The sequence below is a fragment of the Labeo rohita genome, chromosome 24, assembly GCF_022985175.1.
Source record: "Labeo rohita strain BAU-BD-2019 chromosome 24, IGBB_LRoh.1.0, whole genome shotgun sequence".
Taxonomy (NCBI): Eukaryota; Metazoa; Chordata; class Actinopteri; order Cypriniformes; family Cyprinidae; genus Labeo; species Labeo rohita.
Genome location: NC_066892.1, coordinates 20417048 through 20440107, shown reverse-complemented (window position 1 = coordinate 20440107; position 23060 = coordinate 20417048). Strand labels below are relative to the sequence as shown.

The 23060-nt window shown below is 38.0% G+C and overlaps 1 protein-coding gene across 1 annotated transcript in view; it reads right to left on the bottom strand.

The window, feature by feature from the left end:
• Window positions 1-23060, bottom strand: part of pou6f2 (POU class 6 homeobox 2) — a 121703-nt gene that overhangs the window by 68939 nt on the left and 29704 nt on the right. Inside the window, exons 4-5 of the mRNA XM_051097493.1 lie at window positions 22382-22479; window positions 8756-8978 (exon numbers count right to left, since the gene is read on the bottom strand). Coding sequence (XP_050953450.1) covers window positions 8756-8978; window positions 22382-22479 — 321 coding nt within the window. The remainder of the gene's footprint in view (window positions 1-8755; window positions 8979-22381; window positions 22480-23060) is intronic.

Sequence of the window (23060 nt, the reverse complement as noted above, 5' to 3'; positions counted from 1 at the left end):
TTAATAATTCCACTAGTTAAAGCAAAGTTTTTATTATCTTGTCAAAGCTGTAAACCCACATTCTCTAGAGAGGTATCATTTGCTGTAGCAGATAACTTTCCTTTAGCAAGTATTGACTCGACATCTAAACGAAAGTCTCTCAAATTTACTTTCACCTGCTGTATTTTTATTTTTTATTTTTTAAATACAACACGAGTCACAGTTCTTGTTACTTTAGTTACAAACATATCGCTAGCAAATTATGAGCTTTCTATTGTCTTTTTCCCGTGTGCAACTTTATCACCCTTAAGGCTTCGAGTTTCTCTTTGACTTGGCTACTTTTAGCTAAACTAAGCGAGTTAGCAGCTTCAAGTTCCCCGTCTGTGTCAGTACTCAGTCTAAAGCGATGCCCCGGTCTGACAGGAAAGGGATTCCTGTGAGACTACAACTGCTCTTTCATTGAGACAGAGGAGCAGTGTTGTGATTAGAGCCAACATGGTTCCTCATTAGCCTACGAGCGCGGAGAGACTCAGGCAATTACTCCTCATCCCCGAGTGCCGTTTTATGTTTCCTGCAAAGGGAACGCACACTCTCGCGCACTATTCCTTCCCCCGTACACGCTACGCTGCAGGTTCTGATGTGCTCCGATCAGGCAGCTTACAATATGAATATGAAAGAGGCCGAGTATACATTTGTTCTGCATTAACTCAAAGTAGGCTGACAATGTAGCACTGATCTTTCATTTGCCTTACATCTCTTTAGGGAAAATATGCCGTATTACAAGGATGTTTCCAAAAAGCCTTTTCATAGGTCATGAAAAGACAGTTATTTCATGATCTGAGGGTTACCCTTATGTTTTTTGCGAGAGGCCTGTTTTGAGGCTTTCTGAGCTGATGAGCAACCACGTAGATGTTATTTTCGTTCTGCAGCTTATTGAAAGATGCTTTGATGTAAGGAGAAGCACATTCTGTCATTTGGTTTGTTATGAGACAGAATATGGTAGGAACGTACAACAGAGGGATTTGTAATTTTCAAAGCAGCGAAATCATATCATTAAGTCTCATATCAAGTCAAATGAAATCAAACGATGTTATTTGTGGCATAAAGAAATGTCACAGTGTCGAGCAAACACACTTTCATTTGCCATGTTTTCTGAAACACCACCCTAACTAATATATTCACATTATAACTTCCACTCCAGTCTTCTTTCTCCTAAATATACAACACATATGATTAATTCCGTTCCCAACACCATGTTTACAGTCCGATGGACGAACAAACATGAGGCTGATTCTTATTCTATTCAAGTTACAGCTGGAATCGTACACATAGTGTTCAAGAGGGAATTCACTTTCTTTACTTGACATGTCCAGACATTAATCTTCCTGACAAAATAACAAGCTACAGCGGCGCCAGGGTTTAAAATGAGCACGGAGTAACGCAAGCGCAGGCTTTTATTTAGACGACCGTGCCGAACTTCATGAAGCTGCCCCATCGCTGTGACGACCATTCATCAGTGCAGAGACGCAGTGGCGGGTGTGCACACGCACCACTGAGCCTTCTGCTCAGTACGCTCATGTGGACGGTCACAGCGAGGCAGACGTCTCCTAATTTGGAAAAAGTGGGCTATGATGTTATAAAGGGCTCTAGCAGCAATATAAGCACTTTTGTTTTAAAAGTGATGTCATTATTTTTCACATAAAGGGTTATTTAACCCAAAAATGAAAATTCTGGCATCATTTTCTCATGCTTAAAACCAAAGAATTTGTGGGACCTGAAGGATTTTTCTGAAGAACAGCTGGCAGTTTAACTGTTCAGGACAAACAAGCGACTCATGAACAACTATCCTAAAATAAAAAAATTAAAAATAAAAATAAAAAAACAGCTGTGCATCATTCAGGTAATAGCACATTATTAAGAATCAAGGGGATGCAAACTTTTGAACCAGGTCATTTTTATAAATTGAATTATTTTCTTTTGTGGATTGTAAACATCTTTTATGTGAAATATCTTATTCAGGTCAGTACTAAATAAACAATCAACATGCATTTTGTATGATTTCTCTTATTTTGATAAAATAATTAACATTTTCAATTATTCTGAAATGGGGATGTAAATTTTTGACCTCAACTGTAGTTTACACAGTTACACATTTATGCGTTTGGCAGACTCTTTTATCCAAAATCACTTACAGTGCAATCAAGGTATACATTTTATCATATTTCCTTCTTTCCCTGGGAATCAAACCCATGACCTTGGTATTGCTAGTCCGATGATCTACTGACTAAGCTACACAAAGGATCAACTAGTACAGTCCAACTAGTGTAGTGTACTAATGTAGTAGAACACTGTAATTCTAAAGTAATGTTTTATAAAACTGAACAAATATGTTCAGTAATTTCAGAAACCACAATTGTTAAGAGGAATTAGAATCTGAATTACTAAATATGGTACTTTAGGGAACATTTTCCAATAAAGTCCAGTTACTTAACATTACAAGTGAACATTAGTTAACAATGGTCAATACATTTGTTACAGTATAACATTAGTTATTAAAAAAATACAATTGCTGCAAAATTGCATTATATAATTACACATATAATGTACATGTATGCATGATGTCATCAGGATTCCATTGTGTTTCATTTATGCAATAAATAATTGGTATCTTGCCAGTTATAGTCAAATGGTGGAATGGAATTGATGTACAGTAACACAATGCTTTAACAAGACAATGACATTATAAATTACTTTTTACTACACTGTTATTCCTCAAATTCACATATTTTTATTGAATTCTCACCCTGACATAAGCTATTAGATCTTTTTTGATCCTCATTAGCGTGACTTTTATATTAAAACTTATGAAAGTGGTCCGTCTCCTTCACTTTCCTTGAACAGAGCCGAGTGTTTGATCTGGAGTTAATTAGAACATACTACACAAGCACACTGATCTATGTGTCTTTTTTGGTGCTTGAGGTGGAGATCTCTGCAGGTTGTGATTAATCAGGCCTGCGGGGCTGAGCTCACCGCTCAACTAAGACTGTCTGGCAGAAGTGCTGTGCCAGCAGCTCTCCATCAATGGGGGGATGATGGGATAAGGATTGGGGGGGATTGTGGGACTGTGCAGCTGGCTGTAGGGAGAGCAGACACAGTCAAATCATTTAATGTCACATGGCACCCGTGACACTACACCCTTGGAGAATCCCCCAGGTTCTGAATCTAAAACTGAGAGGCCTAGTCAGAGTAAGTCACACTGGTTTATCACTGGGTATTTTTTTTTTAGGATGAGCATTTTTTTTGTTTGCATTTGCACCACAGATAAACCTGTGTCAGTGTTCACAATTTGAGTACTTAAATGGACAGCTCTCCAAAAAATGAACTCACTGTCACGTCCTTCCAAACCTGTATGACTTTTTTATTCTGTGGCACATAGAAGATGATATGAAGAATGTTGAGATCCAAACAACATTGGGTCCTACTGACTTTAACTGACTTTGGCACTGAAAAATTTTTCAAAATGTTTCAAACAAGAAAGTCATAGAAGTTTGGAACAACATGAATCATCTGTTGGTGAATTATTCCTTTAAATGATCAGGATAGTGGAATTGAAAAGTCTCAAATCAATCTTAGTCTTTATTACAAATTATATTATCTGAATAACATTTTAACTCAAATGTTGAACTGTTTGTTTTACTTTATTTTTAGGGGTGTCAAACAATTAATCACGATTAATCATGATTAATCACGATTAATCGCATACAAAATAAAAGTTTGAGTTTGCCTATTATACACGTGTGTACTGTGTGTAATTATTATGTATATATAAATACACACAAATTAATGTATATATTTAAGAGAAATATGTTATTTATGTACAAAATATTTTTATTTATTAATTTACATAAAAATGATAATAAATACATATACTTGTAAATATTCCTTAAATACATACATGAATGTGTTTGTATTTATATATATATATATATATATATATATATATATAATTACACACAGTACACACACATATATTAGGAAAACTCAAACTTTTATTTTGTATGCGATTAAGCGCGATTAATCGTTTGACAGCCCTATTTATTTTATTTTATGTTAAAAACAATTTTAGAATGTCAGAATGTTCTAGTATTATTCAATTTTAGTAAAAAATCCCTTTATTAATATTATTATTTTATTTCATTTTTTTTTAAAACTTAAATATTATAGTAACACAACTCAACAAAATATAAAAGTAAAAATATATATTTTTACTAAAAAATCATTTAATAGATAGATTTTCATATATAGTCTCAGACTTTAAAAAACAAATTCAGACAAAAAAGAGTGTTTAACACTTGCTGAACAGGCATAAAAGTAAATATCCACCTAAAACCCTAGAAGTTTAAGACAGTCAATTAATGGAGCATTCAAATTCACTCCAACGTAGAACATCTTTCTGGGGTCCATTTTAGAGAGTCTTTGAAATGCGAGGCAGGCCCCGCAGGCACATTATCGCGACTGAGGGAATTCTGGGAATTTTTAGATATTTATTTGAGTGTTTATTAAAAGCCTAGACGTGCTTTGATGCGTGTTGTTATTTATGCATGTTTGTGTCCATTAGAGACTTCTTCTCCATCCCACTATTTTAGACGCCATCCTTCCATCCATCTCTTCGGGACAACCTGTTTCCTGCCGTGCATTATTTTAATCTCCTCTTCCTCCTCCGAAAAAGGAAAACGTGCTATTTTACATGCACTCAAATTTATAACCTATCATTTTTTAGTCAGGCATTAGAGAAGGCACCTCATCTAAGATTTATGACTGATGGCTTCCCCCTTCCACCCCTCAATCTAATGGTATAAAAGAGACAATGTTTTAAACATTAAAATGAAAACCATTTACAACTATGATCAAAAGAGAACATTCGTGCATTAAAGTTTAAAAGGCGAGGAGAAGTATGGACGCGTGGTCGGAAGCAAAGAGGAGGGGGAGAGATAGAGGTAAAGAGGAGAAGACACTAGCATGCTAGTGAATACTCCTACTGAAAGAAGAAAGAGCCTTAAAGTGCTTTTGCGCTTCGTTGCAAAACGCTGACCTGTAATGAATGTGAACTACTTTCCCCGCCTATATCGCTCTGATCCTCCTGTCCTCGGCCTTTCCGAGCACTTTCCGTAGGTATGTCTTAAACGTGTGCTGTTTGGATGGGGTGATGCTACCTTGAGATGGCAATGAGTCCCAAAAACACAACAAACTGTTAAAGACTGAATTTTGTAGAATAAAGTGTGCTTTCATGATATCTTCTTGTTGAATTTGACTTTATCGGCTTGGCTTTATAGGCTCTGATGGCGCTTTGAACAATTATTTAACAACTTTAACAACAAATTAAAGGTCAGGTGTGTTTAATCATGGTTGAAGCTGAACTTTTCAGTAGGTAGCTCTTCAGGAGCAGAGGTGGAGACCCCTGTTAAAGATATTTGTTGATACAGCATTTTACTATAAGACTCAAAATGGCAAACTCCCAAAAAGGCCAACATATGAAAATTGGGTATCATTGGATTCAGTATGCCGTTCCAAATCTAACAAGACTAATCTCATGACTAAAACTGGTCAGAATTTTTTAGCAGAAATGTCAATTTTTATATCTTTTGACCAGTAGGTGGTGCTGTGCCGAAACTACCCATGTGCCCTCAGGTCATGCTTGTAATAACACGTTCCAAGTTTGGTCAGAATCCGCTAAAACATTGCGGAGATATAACCTCATGTCCATTTTCGTTCACGCAGTTTACGAAAAATGTTTGTTATATCAAAAAGATTTTGATAACTTTTTGACAATGCTGTGAAGATGATTTGAGCCATTTTAGGTGAAAACTGGACAAACCGTTGTTGCAAAAAATCTTGACCTGTACCTTTAGAAATGTATATTTTGGTATACATTTGATTCGCCATGACCCAAGGAATGAGAGCAAAAAATAATTTGTTTTAGACTTTACGGTTCAAAAGTCAATAGAAGAAACATGAGTGCACATTTGTTGGTGCTAGAGTGCCAGTTTTGATGTGGTTAATGATGAGACTGTCCTCTATCTGTGTGACAAATGTCATAACTTTTCTGCAAGTGGTTTTACAAGATTCATAAGATTTATAACAATACGCTAAAGCGTTCGTAAAAACAGCATTTTACTGCAAAAAAATCTATCTTTTTATCTTTTGACCAGTAGGTAGCACTGTACCAAAACTACTCAGGTGCCCTCAGGTCATGCTTGGCATAACACAAACCAAATTTGGTCAGAATATGCTAAAGCATTGCGAAGATATAGCCTCATATACATTTTTGCATGAAATTCATTAACATGCTTTACGAGAACGGTTTGGTCTATCGGAAATCTTTTGATGACTTTTCGTCAGCATTGTCTGAAGATGATCTGAGCCAATTTTGTTAAAAACTGGACAAACCGTCTAGGATAAATTTTTAGTTAAAGGAGAACTTCCACTTCCAGAACAACAATATACAAATGATTTACTCACCCCCTTGTCATCCAAGATGTTCATATCTTTCTTTCTTCAGTGGTAAAGACATTATGTTTTTTGAGGAACACATTTCAGCATTTTTCTCCATGTAATAGACTGCTATGGTGCCCCGATTTTGAACTTCCAAAATTTAGTTTAAATGCGACTTTAAACGATCCCAAATGTGGCTGTAAACGATCTCAGCCAAATAAGAAGGGTCTTATCTAGCGTAACGATCAGTTATTTTAATAAAAATTAATACAGTTTATATACTTTTTTAATGCCAAACGCTCGTCTTGTCTTGCTCTGCCTGGACTGTTTTTGTTCCAGTTCATGACAGTTAGGGTATGTCGAAAAACTCCCATCCCATGTTCTCCCTCAACTTCGAAAATGTCCTATATCGCTGTTTTACCTTTTTTGTTAAGGGTGTTTGATCTTCTTTGAATGTTCACTTTGCAAAGACTAGGTCGGAACTTCTGCAGCGATGTAGGATGATTTTGAAATGATTTTTAAAGTTGAGGGAGAAAATACGATTGGAGATTTTTGACATACCCTAACTGTCTTGAGTCAGAATACACAGAGTTCAGGGAGAGAAAGGCAAGACGAGCATTTGAAATTAGTAAGTATTTAAATTTTATTATTTTAATGAAAATAACTGATCGTTTCGCTAGATAAGACCCTTCTATTGGCTGGGATCGTTTAAAATCGCATTTAGGATTGTTTGAAGTCGCATTTAAACTGCCTTTTGGAAGTTCGAAATCGGGGCACCATAGCAGTCCATTATATGGAAAAATGCAGAAATGTTTTCCTCTAAAAACATAATTTCTTTACGACTGAAGAAAGAAAGACATGAACATCTTGGATGACAAGGGGGTGAGTACATTATATGTGAATCTTTGTTTTGGAAGTGGACTTTTTTGTTTTGGAAGTGGACTCCTTTAAATTCAAAATTGCATGATTCGTAGAAATTTTGGTATGCATTTGATTCGGCATGTGCCAATGAATCAGGAATTTTGCTTCTAGACCTTACGGTTCAAAAATTATTAGCAAAAATATGAGTGCAAATTTGGCCTGTTGGTGGCACTGGAGAGTTTAAGATAGAGACTTCAAAGTTTGAAAAGTAGATTTTAAGTTAAATTCAAAATTGCATGATTCATAGGAATTTTGGTATGCATTTGATTCGGCATGAGCCAAGGAATCAGGATTTTTGCTTCTAGACCTTACGGTTCAAAAGTTATTAGCAAAAATATGACAGCAAATTTGGCCTGTTGGTGGTGCTAGAGAGTTTAAAATAGAGACTTCAAATTTGCTGTGGTTAATAATTAGACTGTCCTCTATCTGTGTACCAAATTTCATAACTTTCCCGCAAGTGTTTCTATGGCCTGCTATAGACTTCCAGAGTGAAGGAAGAACAAGAAGAAAAAGAAGAAAACGGATAAAACGTAAAAACATAAACTAACAGATAAAATAGGTGCCTAAGCACCTTTGGTGCTTGGCCCCTAATAATAACGATATGACCCGAGATTTAAACTCTGGCCAGAAATTGGGTAGGTTAAATTTAGGGTAGAAGCTAGCATTGAAAGCATAAGATCCCACCCTCCCTGCAAATCACTATCCAGAGCCAAGCCTCCTCCAAAACACATGAACGCGCACAGGCAGACCAGAGACTAACCAGCGACACGATGAGAGACAGCATTGGTGGATGTTGCGGAATGTCAGATTACCTAATGTCTCATTCATCGTACAAAGTGCATAATATTGCAATAATAACGCCTTCCTTTCTCGCTCAGTCTGTAATAGAGTAATGGAACATATTGGCAACATATCATGTCTGAGTGAACAGGATGCGCGGAGGTATGCAAATACACATGCTGACAGGCAGGTAGGACAGCCTATCATGGACCAAGGATATGATTGGACGAACATTTTATGATCCTACACCTTTCACAGACAATATAAAAATATATAAATACATTTAGACCACTTAAGTGATTGCTATCAGGATGTGAAAAGAATTTCAAACAACATAACAAAAAAGTTTTTGAACCAAATCACCTACCTTGCCCTTACACACTACACTGTATAAAACATACATTTTTGTGCATAATTTTAATTTACATTATTTATTTAGCTAATAATTAATAAATAAATAATACAAATATTACTTACATTTTACATGATCTCACTTTTTCTATTTTAAAATATCATATTTAATTTATTATATATTATTTTTATTTTTATATTTTCTTTATTAGTGTACCATATGGACTCATACCTTGCAGATTCTGTAGGGGGAGCGTCATGATGCCACCAGCAGCAGCGGCTGCCACCAGACCCTGTATGTTGGCAGCAGTGGGCAGAGAGAGAACCAGGCCCTGCTGCCCACCCAGATGCCCACCAGCATTAAAGGGGATCAGAATGGGCTGGTTCAGACCAGGAGCTCCACCAGACATCACTCCACTAACCGCTGACGCCAGCTGCTGAGCAACCAGCAGAGACTGAAACAGAGAACAAACAGGAAGATTTTTTTTAACATATTTGTATATATATAATGAATTTTTATCTTTTAGTTTGAAATGCAAATGAAAATCTGTAAAATATCCAAATTTAACACAAAATACATAAAAACATTGACGCTAACACACATACTATTGAGATTTGGACAATATTTGCTAAAAGTACTGTGTGCTAGCAGAACCCACTGCTGGGTCTGACAAATCAAATGCTTTTCTTGCAGGAGACCAGTGCATTTTTCTTTTCAGCTCACCCAAGCACTGTTTTACACCTCTATACTGTACAAAATGTCTCTCTGTGATATAACTCACAGCTACCACACAGCCTGCTTATCCTTCCTGCAAGTCAGCAATTTTTCACTCTTTCTCTTTCTCACTTACACACACAGGCCACATTATCATCACCCCATTAGAATTTACTGCTGCTTCTTTAATAATTAAGGTCTTTTTCATTCAAGTCTTATTTTGTGTCCTTAATGATAAGTTTGTTATGGAAGCCTGTTTCTGACACTGAATAAAAAATTAACATCTCGCAATTCTGACCTTTATTCTTAGAATTAGTTGATATAAACCCACAATTGCGAGTTTTAAAGTCAGAATAGCGGGATATAAACTCAATTTTTTTTCATATCTCACAATTCTGACTTTTTTCTCACAATTTTCTCTGACTTTTTTTCTTGCAGTTCAGACTTTTCTTTTTCATTGTGTGATATAAACTCACATTCGCAAATTATAAAGTCCAATTCTGAGGAGAAGAAAAAGACATATGACTCATATGTTCTCAGAATTGCAAGTTTATATTGCAGTTGTGTGTCATAAAGTCAGAAGTGCAAGATATAAACTCAAGACTGATTTGTTCTCAGAACTGTTTATATCTCACAATTCTGACTTAATAACTCACAGCTGAGTGTTATAAATTCAGAATTGCAAGATATAAACTCGCAATTATGAGGAAAAAGTCACAAATGCTGTATAAACTTGCTATTCTGAGAATAAAAAAATCAGTGTTTATATCTCACAATTCTGACTTTATAACTCGCAACTGCAAGTTTATGTCACTAAATTCTAAGAAAAAAAGAGAAAAAATCTGAATTGCGAGATGTAAACAATTGAAAGAATTGTGAGATTAAAAAAAAAACATTTTTTTTATTAAGTGGCAGAAATGGTCTTCCATAATTTGTTCACTGACAACAGTGTGAAACAGTGTTTTAGACTCTTTAGTTGTATAGAAAAGAGATACATGGAAGCTAAAGGGGCAAGTAAACAACAATAGAACTTTAGTTCATTTAACATTTAGCATTTAACATTAAGCAGAATAAAGCATTCCTGATTGAAGCAGTTTCATAATTTCTGGCATGCTGCACTGTTCCCAATTTATGAATACAGAGAAAAAAAAAACATACATGGAATAGAATGACAATAAAAGATATGAAGTGCACTTATTCAAACATTAGGGTTTTTTTCAGGATGGCAGGTTCTAGGAAAAACTGAAAGTGGTTCACTGGTGCATTTGATTTCTGTATGACAAGACAAGGCTTTACTCTTTAGAATTTCATTTGCAACAAACATTTTGAATCAAATGATAATCAGCATAAAACAACATGAAATATTCTTTCTCGATCTAAACAGAAACAAACAGACAACAGGAAGACAAAAAGCCTTCTTATAGAACATACTGGGTGTAACGTTGGGAGTGAGACGAGAGACAAGCGGATCCATTTGCACGCTTTTATTGAAGGATTTGGACAGAGACATGGTCAAGGCAGGCGTGGTCAGACAGGAGCAGACAGGTGTATAAGGGCTAGGCAGAGAGTAGTCGATAAACAGGCGGGGGGGTCGAGACAAACCAGACGAGGAGCCAGAATAACAGAAAGACACGACACGGGGTGAACACAGAGAAACGCTTCGTATGACCAGATAAACACAGTACAATACTCGGCGGTGAGTGACAGAAAGATCGGGGCTTTTATACTGTCTCTGATTGGACGGGGGTGTAGTGCAATGGCTGATGGGGAATGGAGTCCGGGGTGTAGTGCAACAGTCAGAGTGTGTAAACAGAGGGAGAGCGACATCTGGTGGTGAGCGGTCCGCAGCTCACCGACCAGATTCGTAACATAGCCCCCTCCCAAAGAGCGGCTTCCAGACGCTACAAACGAACCATATTCCAGCGGAGCGGTGGGGCGGGGGTGAGACAGGGCAAGGGCTGGAGGGCCAGGTCCGTGCAGAGGACCAGGTGACTGGGGCAGGACCGACAGAGCAGGAGCCCACCAGGGTGGAGCCGGAGGCGGTGCAGGAGGCACAGGGGCCCTCAGGGCGCCGCCGGAGGCGGAACAGGAGGCACCGGAGCCCTCCAGGGCAGAGCAGGAGGCGCAGGAGCCCTCCAGGGCGGAGCCGGAGGCAGAGCAGGAGGCGCAGGAGCCCTCCAGGGCGGAGCCGGAGGCAGAGCAGGAGACACCGGGACCTTCCAGGACGGAACCGGAGGCAGAGCAGGAGGCGCCGAGGCCCTCCAGGGCGGAACAGGAGGCGCCGAGGCCCTCCAGGGCGGAACAGGAGGCGCCAGGGCCCACCAGGGCGGAACAGGAGGCGCCAGAGCCCACCAGGGCTGAGCAGGAACCCGCATAATAGACTGGGACCTGGGGAGAACAGTGACAGAGGAGGCAGACAGAATGAGGGAAGAAGCAGAGAGTTTGTAGGGGGGCGCCACCTCCAAGGGAGGATCCACAGCCACGGCTGACACCTCAGGAGGCATTGGCGCGGCTTCTCCAACTGACGGGAGCTCTGGAGCAGACTTGGGACCAGACGGGACCTCTGGAGCAGACTTGGGACCAGACGGGGCGTGACTTGAGTCTGGGCCGTCAGGCGGGGCGTGACTTGAGTCTGGGCCGTCAGGCGGGGCGTGACTTGACTCTGGGCCGTCAGGCGGGGCGTGACTTGACTCTGGGCCGTCAGGCGGGGCGTGACTTGACTCTGGGCCGTCAGGCGGGGCGTGACTTGACTCTGGGCCGTCAGGCGGGGCGTGACTTGACTCTGGGCCGTCAGGCGGGGCGTGACTTGACTCTGAAACCGCTTCGGGAAGACCGGCCATGATGGGTGCCGACTCAGGAGCAGAAAACATGACGTGACCAGGCTGTGGCTTGACTGAGATGGCCTGAGCAGGCTGTGGCTTGGCTGACGGGGCTTTAGCCGGCTCTGACGTGGCGGCCATCTTGTGCGGTGGCTCTGGCGAGGCGGCCATCTTGTGCGGTGGCTCTGGCGTGGCGGCCATCTTGTGCGGTGGCTCTGGCGTGGCGGCCATCTTGTGCGGTGGCTCTGGCGTGGCGGCCATCTTGTGCGGTGGCTCTGTAACTTGGCTTGAGACAGGAAACACAGCTCCAGCTTGGTTTGACACAGCTCCAGCTTGGTTTGACTCAGGAACAACATGGCTTGACTCAGGAACAACATGGCTTGACTCAGGAACAACATGGCTTGACTCAGGAACAACATGGCTTGACTCAGGAACAACATGGCTTGACTCAGGAACAACATGGCTTGACTCGGGAACAACATGGCTTGACTCAGGAAACACAGTTGCAACTTGACTTGACTCAGGGAATGTAACTGTACCTTTAAACGGCTCTTGTATGGCAGCTGTGACGTGACGGAGCTCTGTGATCGCCGCCATCTTGTGAACGGGCTCCGCCGTTGCCGCCATTGTGTGGACGCGCTCCGACGCGGCCGCCATTTTGTGAACGGGCACAGCTGTCGCCGCCATTAGAGCGATGCTATCCATTACGTTCGCCGCCATTTGAGCAATGCGATCCATTGCCGTCGTCATGGCTCGGGCGCGCTCCAGCGTGGCCGCATTTCCCGAGTGAGCCAAGCGGCCAGCGGATCTGTGGCGTCGCGCTCCGGCGGCGCGGCCGTCATTATATGAGCGGGGTGCGCGGCCGCCATTACCGAGTTGTCGCGTTCCTCCTTCGCGACCCCCACAGTAAGCGACGCGCCCACACACAATAGTCCAAAGTCCATACCTGAATGTCCGAGGGAAAAGCTGCTGGATCCTGTTGTGGCCGAGTATTCTGTAACGTTGGGAGTGAGACGAGAGACAAGCGGATCCATTTGCACGCTTTTATTGAAGGATTTGGACAGAGACATGGTCAAGGCAGGCGTGGTCAGACAGGAGCAGACAGGTGTATAAGGGCTAGGCAGAGAGTAGTCGATAAACAGGCGGGGGGTCGAGACAAACCAGACGAGGAGCCAGAATAACAGAAAGACACGACACGGGGTGAACACAGAGAAACGCTTCGTATGACCAGATAAACACAGTACAATACTCGGCGGTGAGTGACAGAAAGATCGGGGCTTTTATACTGTCTCTGATTGGACGGGGGTGTAGTGCAATGGCTGATGGGGAATGGAGTCCGGGGTGTAGTGCAACAGTCAGAGTGTGTAAACAGAGGGAGAGCGACATCTGGTGGTGAGCGGTCCGCAGCTCACCGACCAGATTCGTAACACTGGGTATGTCATTTGTCATTTCATTCACTTTAAACACTGACATAAAAAGAATGCAAAAAAAATCAATTAACCACTCAAAGGATGACAACAAAGACTCTTCTGACAAAGCTGTGTGACATATGCTTAATCTTGCTGTTTTAAGTGTGTGATGTCGGTTATTTGAGGCACAAAATCAAAGATTGTCTGTCAGCATCTCATCCCAATCTCAAAGTGAATGCCATTGCCTGGTTTGCCTCTGTGTCCACAAGATGCTTAAATTCTTTACTTTTCGAAGAAATCCGTGAAGAAATCCATATGAGATCCATGCATCATCTGAAATCTGAATAAATAAGCTTTCCATTAATGTATGGTTTGTTAGGATAGGACAATATTTGTCCGAGATACTTTTATTTAAAAATCTGGAATCTGAGGGTGCAAAAAATCAAAATATTGTGAAAACTGCCTTTAAAGTTGTCCAAATGAAGTTCTTAGCAATGCATATTACTAATCAAAAAATACTATTTGATATATTTACGGTAGGACATTTACAAAATATCTTCATGGAACATGATCTTTACTTAATATCCTAATGATTTTTAGCATAAAAATAAAAATTTAGAATTTTGACTCATACAATGTATTGTTGGCTATTGCTACAAATATATCCATGCTACTTATGGCTGGTTTTGCCATCCAGGGTCACATATGTTGATATATTCTTGAGGATTTAGAAGGTACGCTAATGTTCAAAAGCTTGGTGTCCATATGATTTTTTTATTAACGTTTCAAAATATGTTTCTGCTCACTATGAATGCATTTTTTGTTCAAAAATACAGTAAAACTTAATAATATTGAATATCATAAATAGTATAAAAATATTTTGAAATATTATCATTTAAAACAGCTGTTTTCTATTTGAATCTGTTTTAAAATATAATTTATTCCAGCCATTACTCCATGATGACACTTAAGAAATGCTGATTTGAAGAATTTTTATAATTTAAAAAAAAAAGAATGTTAGAAAGAGCATTTACTTTTTAAATAAAAATTTTGTGTAATATTACTGTATAAGTGTCTTTACTCTCATTTTTGTCACTTTATTGATTTTTTTTTTCCTGAATGAAAGTATTAAAGGAGATCTCCACTTCCAGAACAACAATTTACAAATAATTTACTCACCCCCTTGTCATCCAAGATATTCATGTCTTTCTTTCTTCAGTCGTAAAGAAATTATGTTTTTTGAGGAAAACATTTCAGCATTTTCTCCATATAATGGACTGGTATGGTGCCCCGATTTTAAACTTCCAAAATGCTATTTAAATGCGGCTTCAAACGATCCCAAATGCGGTTGTAAATGATCCCAGCCGAGAAAGAAGGGTCTTATCTAGCGAAACGATTGATTATTTTCATAAAAATAATACAATACTTCTTAATGCCAAACGCTTGTCTTGTCTTACTCTGCTTGTTCCGGTTTATGACAGTTAGGGTATGTCAAAAAGCTCCCATCTCATGTTCTCCCTCAACTTCAAAATGTCCTATATCGCTGTTTTACCTTTTTTGTTAAGGGTGTTTGATCTTCTTTGCATGTTCACATTCCGAAGAAAAATACGTTTGGAGTTTTTCAACATACCCTAACTTTCTTGAGTCAGAATACACAGAGTTCATGGAGAGAAAGGCAAGACAAGCGTTTGAGATTAAAAAGTATTTAAATTGTATTTTTTTATGAAAATAACCGATCATTTTGCTAGATAAGACCCTTCTTCCTCGACTGGGATCGTTTGAAGCCGTATTTAAACTGCCTTTTGGAAGTTCAAAATCAAGCCACCATAGCAGTCCATTATATGGAGAAAAATGCAGAAATGTTTTCCTCAAAAAAAATAATTTCTTTACGACTGAAGAAAGAAAGACAGGAACATCTTGGATGACAAGGGGGTGAGTACATTATATGTGAATCTTTGTTTTGGAAGTGGACTTCTCCTTTAATTTTGTTCATAACAAACCAACGTATCCATCTTTAAACAAATATAGGATGATAACATGTTTATGTAGAGAGATGCACAGTTATGCACAGTAGAGAGTTCTTTAATCTATAAATGAAAGGTTAAATGAACAAAAACCTCTAAGAACAACATTTTGTTTCTTTCAAGATTGTAGGTAACATTTAAAAATGCAGCTATTTTAGTGTGGCTTTGTTTGAATTCTTTAAAAGAATGAAATTTGTCTATAGCACTGGGTTTGCCATTTTCATAAAAATCAACTAACTCCTAATGGCCTATTCTGAACTCCACCCACTGAACTGAGGAAATTATTAAAAGGGCGCTTGACCTAAACAACAGAGCTGAACAACCTCCATCAGTCTGAAGATTACTAAAACCAGACAATTAACTGAAAGCTTAAGAGAAACTATAAAATACAGACATGTCTATTTGAAATGATGCAAGTTAACCAAAGGATTAACCGTCACTGATTTTTTTATTTTATTTTATTTTACATTTTGTATTATATTTTTGGCTTTTGAATTGTTTGAATTGTATTTAAAGACATGGAGACTGTTTGAATTGTATTTAGAGACTTCATTATTGGAACACAGTAATGCGATGTGAATTACACCTATGGTTACTGCTCAGACACCTGTGGGAACATGATGAGAACTGACTTCCACAATGCACCCACAAAAGGAATCGAACTGTGATGAATACAACTTCAATTGTTATAATTTTCATGGGTTTTTGCCAGGGAGTACAAACTACTCTGTTGTGTCCAGCAGAATGTCTGTGTCAGGAATCATGGTAGGGCCATAAACTCCTTGACTCAGCATGAAAACTGGTTCTTCTCTCTTTCTTTTTCATGTTAGATTCACTAATAGCTCACACCGTTTTCCCATCAGCCCTCTCTCTAAGCGACAAGGCAGCTGACAAACTGATCTGAACCCCAGCGTGTCTGTGAAATGGGATCCCCCAGGATCAAAACACACTTTAAAATGGCTGAACAACTCCTCACTCAAAATACCCTTGGGACGTTTAAGTCACGCTACCACCTCAATGCTCCTAAATGTCCATTTACATACCCCAAAACAAATTTTTCAAAGGTTTTTTTTTTTTTTTTTTTTAGATAAGTCTCTTTTGCCCATCAAGGCTGCATTTATTTGATCACAAATACAAAAAAAATTCAATATTGTGAAATATTATTACAATTTAAAATAATAGTTTTCTATTTTAATATACTTTAAAATATGACTTATTCCTGTGATGCAAAGCTGAATTTTCAGTATCATTACTCCAGTCTTTAGTGTCACATAATCCTTCAGAAATCATTCTAATATGATAATTTATTATGAATGTTAAAAACAGAATATTTTTTTGGAACCTGTGATGCTTTTCTTAGAAAAAAAAAGAACAGCATTTATTTCAAGGGGTCATCAGATGCCCATTTTCCACAAGTTAATATGATTCTTTAGGGTCTTAATGAAAAGTCTAAAATATACTTCAGTTAAAAATTCTCAATGGTAGTGTAAAACAACACCCTTTTTATTTTGCCAAAATCAGCTCTGCAAAAATCATCCTGTTCTGTTAGAGGTTGCTTTAAATGTTAATGAGCTCTGCTCGCCCCGCCCCTCTCTTCTCTCTGTGGAGTGACAAGCCTGTTTACTTTAGCCACATTTAGCCGCTAAATTTGCTAACTAGCACGTTATTAGGAAATGCGATCGCAAAGATTCATACAAAAACCCTTATACTCACTTCCGCTGTACGTGAAGCTGGATCATGAATGATTTGCATGAACATAAACGGATATATGTAGATCGGGAGGTGCATTCCCCTCACAAACAAACGTAATCCACTGCATCTTCGGCGGCTCAGATGTCGGGAGTAAATGACGACCACTATGTTCATTATTACATCCAGCAACACAACACTTCAATCGCTCAATCTGAGATATTCTTGACTAACTTACATCCCTGCTCATGCATCAAAACAATGGATGTCGGACTGTTACAGCTGATCTGAGGTAAGACGCTCATGTCAATCAAATATTGACGCCACACTGACAGGCATCTGAGAATGGCTCGATTTGAAAAAGGGATATTATTTTTACAGATTAATTAAAAAACACTGCTTGGATTTTTATCATGTGTACATACACTGCCAACACACATTAATGTTCAAACAACATGTAAAAGTGAACTTTTCATCAGATGACCCCTTTAAAATCTTTTGTAATTACATACTCCACTGTTCAAAAGTTTGTGGTCAGAATTTTTTTTTTCTTTCTTTTTTTAAAATAAATTAATATTTTTATTCAAAAACACTGTGTTAAACTGATAAAAAGTGATAGTAAATGCTTACTTTTTAAATTTTTATTCATTGTAGAATCCTGAAAAAAGGTTTCACAGGTTTCCAACTTTGATAATAAATCAGCATATTAGAATGATTTCTGAAGGATCATGTGACATTGAAGACTGAAGTAATGATGCTGAAAACTCTATAGAATAAATTATATTTTAATAAATTATAGAATAAATTATATTTTGAAGTATATTACAATATAAAACTACTTGTACATACACTCAAATTCAGTTGCCAAACAACTTTTTATTTGGAGAAAAAAGCAAGTTTAGCCCAAAAAAAAAAAAAAAATGATGTCAGATGAAAATGACTTTAATATGATGATGACTTTGATATATTAAAACATACAGAATCATTATTATATTAGTATACCATATACCATTTAAATGGTACTTCAAGATACTGCAAACAATACAGTGGAATAAAGCTGTGAAATGCAATTATTCTTCATTCCTAGTTTTTTAAAAGCATTTAAAATGGCATTATAAGATATTTCCCAGGTAAACTAGGTTTTAATTCAGAAAATGGGACTTATATCAGGGAGACTCTATCATGGTTAAACTGAATCGTGAAATGTGGCTCAAAAAGAAAAGTCATTTCTGAGGCAGAGCAAGTCAGTTTGATGAATTTTGCACAATAAGACACAGTGTTAGCAGTCAAGCATCTAAGCCATGATTTAAAGAGACAAATCATTAAAAAGACTAATTTTAACAGAATCAATACTGGACGTATGTGTCCCCAAGAACCTTAGGCCCATAAGCATCATGCTGGATCTGGCTTTTGGGATTAAATTACCCTTTTCTTTTCCTAACCCACCCCCCAACCTATTCCTCTTTCTAATAAGAAGAACGAAGGGAGCGGCCCAGCGGAGGAAACGCTGAAAGATTACTCGTAATCAGACTGATAGCAGTGTGAGCGAATGAAGCCAAAGGCACAGGAAAGAGTCGGACCCATGTAGGGCTAACTGCCCTCTTACTGATCCAGTTCCGTAATGGCAGTGCACACAATATCCGTCTCTAGAGTGAGAATCCATCAAAACATATTGATCCAGAAACAAGGGAATTGGCCATGGCACAGGGAGAGAGCAGTGTGGCTGAAAAGTGTTTGTTTCTGTGGGACTGTCCTGACAGGGTTCATCTATTAAGGCAGAGCTCAGGGGAACGAGAAGACAAGGGCTTGGACATCGCTGCGGCATGTTGAGCTGGATATGGCAACAGACAATGATCATTCTCCATCTCTTGAAAGAGCTTGTTTGTTCTACTCATCCTAAAAAAGACCACAGTTGATTTCCTGAAAGTATGTCTATGTGTGTTTATTTTACTGGGAAACACTGGTTAGGTGGTGAGTTGGATGGAATGCTCCTTAAAGTCATCAAAAAGTCATCAAAATTGATCTTTTATTACTGTTTTAAAGGGACAGTTCACCCTAAATCATCATCATGTCATTCCAGACATGTATAACTTTCTTTATTCTGCAGAAGAAAAAATATCTGAGATTTTTCCCATATTTTTCATTAATGGGAATGAGATGTTCAAGTATTTTCAGCATCATAAAAGAGGTCTTTGACTCATGAGCCATATATTTCGAGATTTTATGAGCCTTAAATATGAACCAGAGTTAAGTTGTTATTCATGGAACACTCATGTTAATCAGAAAGTCAGTCTGATTTGTGTTACAAATATGCCATTTTAAGGGAGTTTTGTAAACAAGAAATTAATATAATATTGATACAATATTGATTTTGCTCTATTTCGTCGTCAAAAATAGTCTGAAACAAGTCGCAACTGAGTTGCTGCGCATCTCCATTCAAACACAGCGGCGATTCGTTTATGAATGAACGTGCGTTTTAAACGAATCTACTGAGTCAATGATTCAATTTCCCATTCATAAAGACAGTCACTTGCTTTGTTCCTGAATGAATCAACTGTTCGAACAAATCAAATGAATGAATGATTCAGTAATTCAATCAGTCGCCACCTACAGTTTTAGTTTCATTTTTAAAATATCTTTTCAGTTATTTAAATCATTTAATATTTGTATATTCTAAATGTTATATTTAAAACATTAATCACAACATGAATTTATGAATTTGATTGCACTCATGACACCTCTGAGCCACTTTTGTGTTCTTCTGTGCAACCGCTGTAGTACAAATTAATTTTGTTAATACTGATTTCATTTGATTCGTAACTTATTCTGCTTGTTCTTATTCTGTTGTTTTAAATAGAAATGTTAAAAAGCTTATAAAATATATGTTTTTAAAAATATGACATAAAAGATGACATACTTTTAATTCCATTAAAATGCCATTACAAAGGTAAAAACGAAATTCCCCTGTAAATAACTTTAAGGAGTGAAATATTACCCGTAATGGGAAGGCAAATTTTGATTTTTGATTTTTGATAACTGATTATAAGGTGCTTCTGAAATTTTGACTGTGCTCCTAAATTTTTAAAGTTAGGAGCACAACTGTTCCTAAAAAGAAAAGTAACTGTGGAGCCCTGACCAACAAGAGAAAGTCAAACGCTCCTTTTTCATACAATGCTTACTGTCTTTGTTGAACTGTTCTGTTTAATAATTTATTAATCAAAGACAGTAAAATGATGAAGACAAAGAAGGAGCTCTTGTGTGTCTGTGCTCAGGCACTGCAATGCATTTTTAGAAGTGTCAAAATAAGTTTGGACGCTGTCAAAATTAAAGTCACTTATCAGTCAGTGCGATAATTAATAAAATTAAAATATTAGCCGATATATTGGCTTTGGTAATATATATCGGTTGACCCATTAATCTCAGGTTTTGTCACACTACGTATGTTACTTTTTGTCTGTCTACTTGTATATTTTTTCTCTATATTTTTATTATCATAGAGTATTGTACTATTTATTGTCTATTTTGTGTCTATCTGCCCTCTTTATTATTAGTGTTATACTTAGTTTTATTACCTTAATTTTAATGTATGTCAACAGCACTATGTCTATAATGTTTTTCTGCACTTGAAACTTCAGTTACCAAGACAAATTCTTAGTGTGTGAAAGAAAACTAACTAAAGTTTTTGAGGAAAACATTTCAGGATTTCTTCATATAATGGACTTCCAAAATGTAGTTTAAACACAGCTTCAAAAGGCTCTAAACAATCCCAGCCGAGGAAGAAGGCGAAACAATCTGTCATTTTTATTTTGAAAAATAAATATTTGTATATTTTTTAAGCACAAAAGCTCATGTAGCACAGGCTCTGGGATGCACGTTCTTGAATGATTCATTCATTTTGAACGGATCTTTAATGTGACCCGGGAAGAACGAGTCATCTCGGGGAGTGATTCGTTCAGTTGCGCATGCTCAACATCCTATTAGGTTCTGTACTGGAATTAGTTCACCTGTTTTGAGTTTTTGGGTTTTTCGAGTCGTTCATTCATCTTATGGGGCTGTCACGTGATGAACGAACATCTCAAACCCGAAAACTTCTCAGATAAGAGGTGAGGTGAGCTAATCATAGACTAAAGACCCAGGTAAACAATGAATTAATCTTTTCTGTTTCTTATAGCATTACAGTTTTGTCTTGTTTGTAGTGTGATCAACATTTGCGTAAGCAGTAGATGTGTTAGGGAAGTAACGTAACATTTTAATTATATTTTGCTAAAATGAATAAAATGACACGAAAAAAGATTTGTTCATTTTGCTAAACGAGACTCAAAGGTCTGAGTCAGTAAAATGATCCGAACTTCCCATCACTACTACGAATCACGTCTAAGTTCATCGTCTGTGTACTCTGGCTCAAAAAGGTAGAGAATGGCGAAAAACTCCATCTTATTTTCTCCTACAACTTCAAAATCGTCCAACATCGTTCTAGCTTTTTGTTTGTAAATAGCGTTTAACTTACTTGCACTTCGTTAGTCTTTGCGCGTTCGCTTTGTAAACACTGGGTCTGTAGTTCCTCGTGACCTTTCAACGTGATTCAATAGTACGTAGTGCCAGAGCCTGAGCTTTTGTGCTTAAAGTATATACATTTTTATTTAAAAAAAAAATAATACAGATCGTTTCACTAGATAAGACCCTTCTTCCTCGGCTGGGATCGTTTAGAGCCTTGTGAAGCTGCATTTAAACTACATTTTGGATATTCAAAATCGGGGGCACAATTGAAGTCCATTATATAAAGATAAATCCTGAAATGTTTTCCTCGAAAACTATAATTTCTTTACGAATAAAGACAGACAGACATGAACATCTTGGATGACAAGGGGGTGAGTAAATTATTTGTAAACTGTTGTTCTGGAAGTGAAGCTCTCCTTTCAGTTAGTAGCAACACTAGTTTTAGTTGATCAGCCAGGTCAATGTTGGGGCGTAACTCTCGGATAACATTAGCCAAAATTAGCAAATTTGCATGTAGTCTGGCTCCAATCTAGTATGTAACACCCACTTTTCATGATTCTATCATGGATAAAATCAAACCACTACACTATTACACTATTTTTTCAATAAGAAATATGTTACATTTAAAATGTAAAGTGGGTTGTGAATGTCATTTCATACTGAAGTTATTGAAACTGTGTAAAGAAAAAAGGTGTGTGCTCTCACCTGTGGTCCTACAGGGTACGTGGGGTGAGATTGGCCCATATGACCATGTTCTGTGGGACTGCTGCTGGCATCAGACTGAACCGAGCCAACACGACCACCTGAGAGAGACAGATAGAGAGCGTAAGACATACTTATTTGTCCATTCTTAAAGAATACAAAATCCTTTTCAATAAATTCCTCCATTTCCCCCTCCCATAACCCCATACACAAACACTCAGAGACAGTATCATGCTGTGACGGCAGTGAGTCCTCAGTAGGGTTCTCTGTAACTGTTGTAGTAAAACGTTTTCCCAATAAAAGAGTCTGAACACCATGTATTCTCTGCTAAACACACATCAGCACTGTTACATGCACGTCACAGCATCTCCTTAATTCAGCAACTCAAACCACACATCAATTTACATGTCGGAGTTCTCTGCTGATCTGTCAACATACACACATTTAAACACACACACATACACAGGGCTGACATGAGATACTGCGCTTCAACACAAATACTACACACCTGCCTACACACACAGTATACACTGAACTAGAAGAGCCAGGTGTAATTATTTCTATGGTATAAGAGTGTTTAATGCTCATAAAATGTATTAAGAGTGTTAGCGGGTTGCCGTCATTACATTTATACAACGTCAAACTTGCTGGAGAAATTCTTTTCTAAGCTTAAAAGATAAGA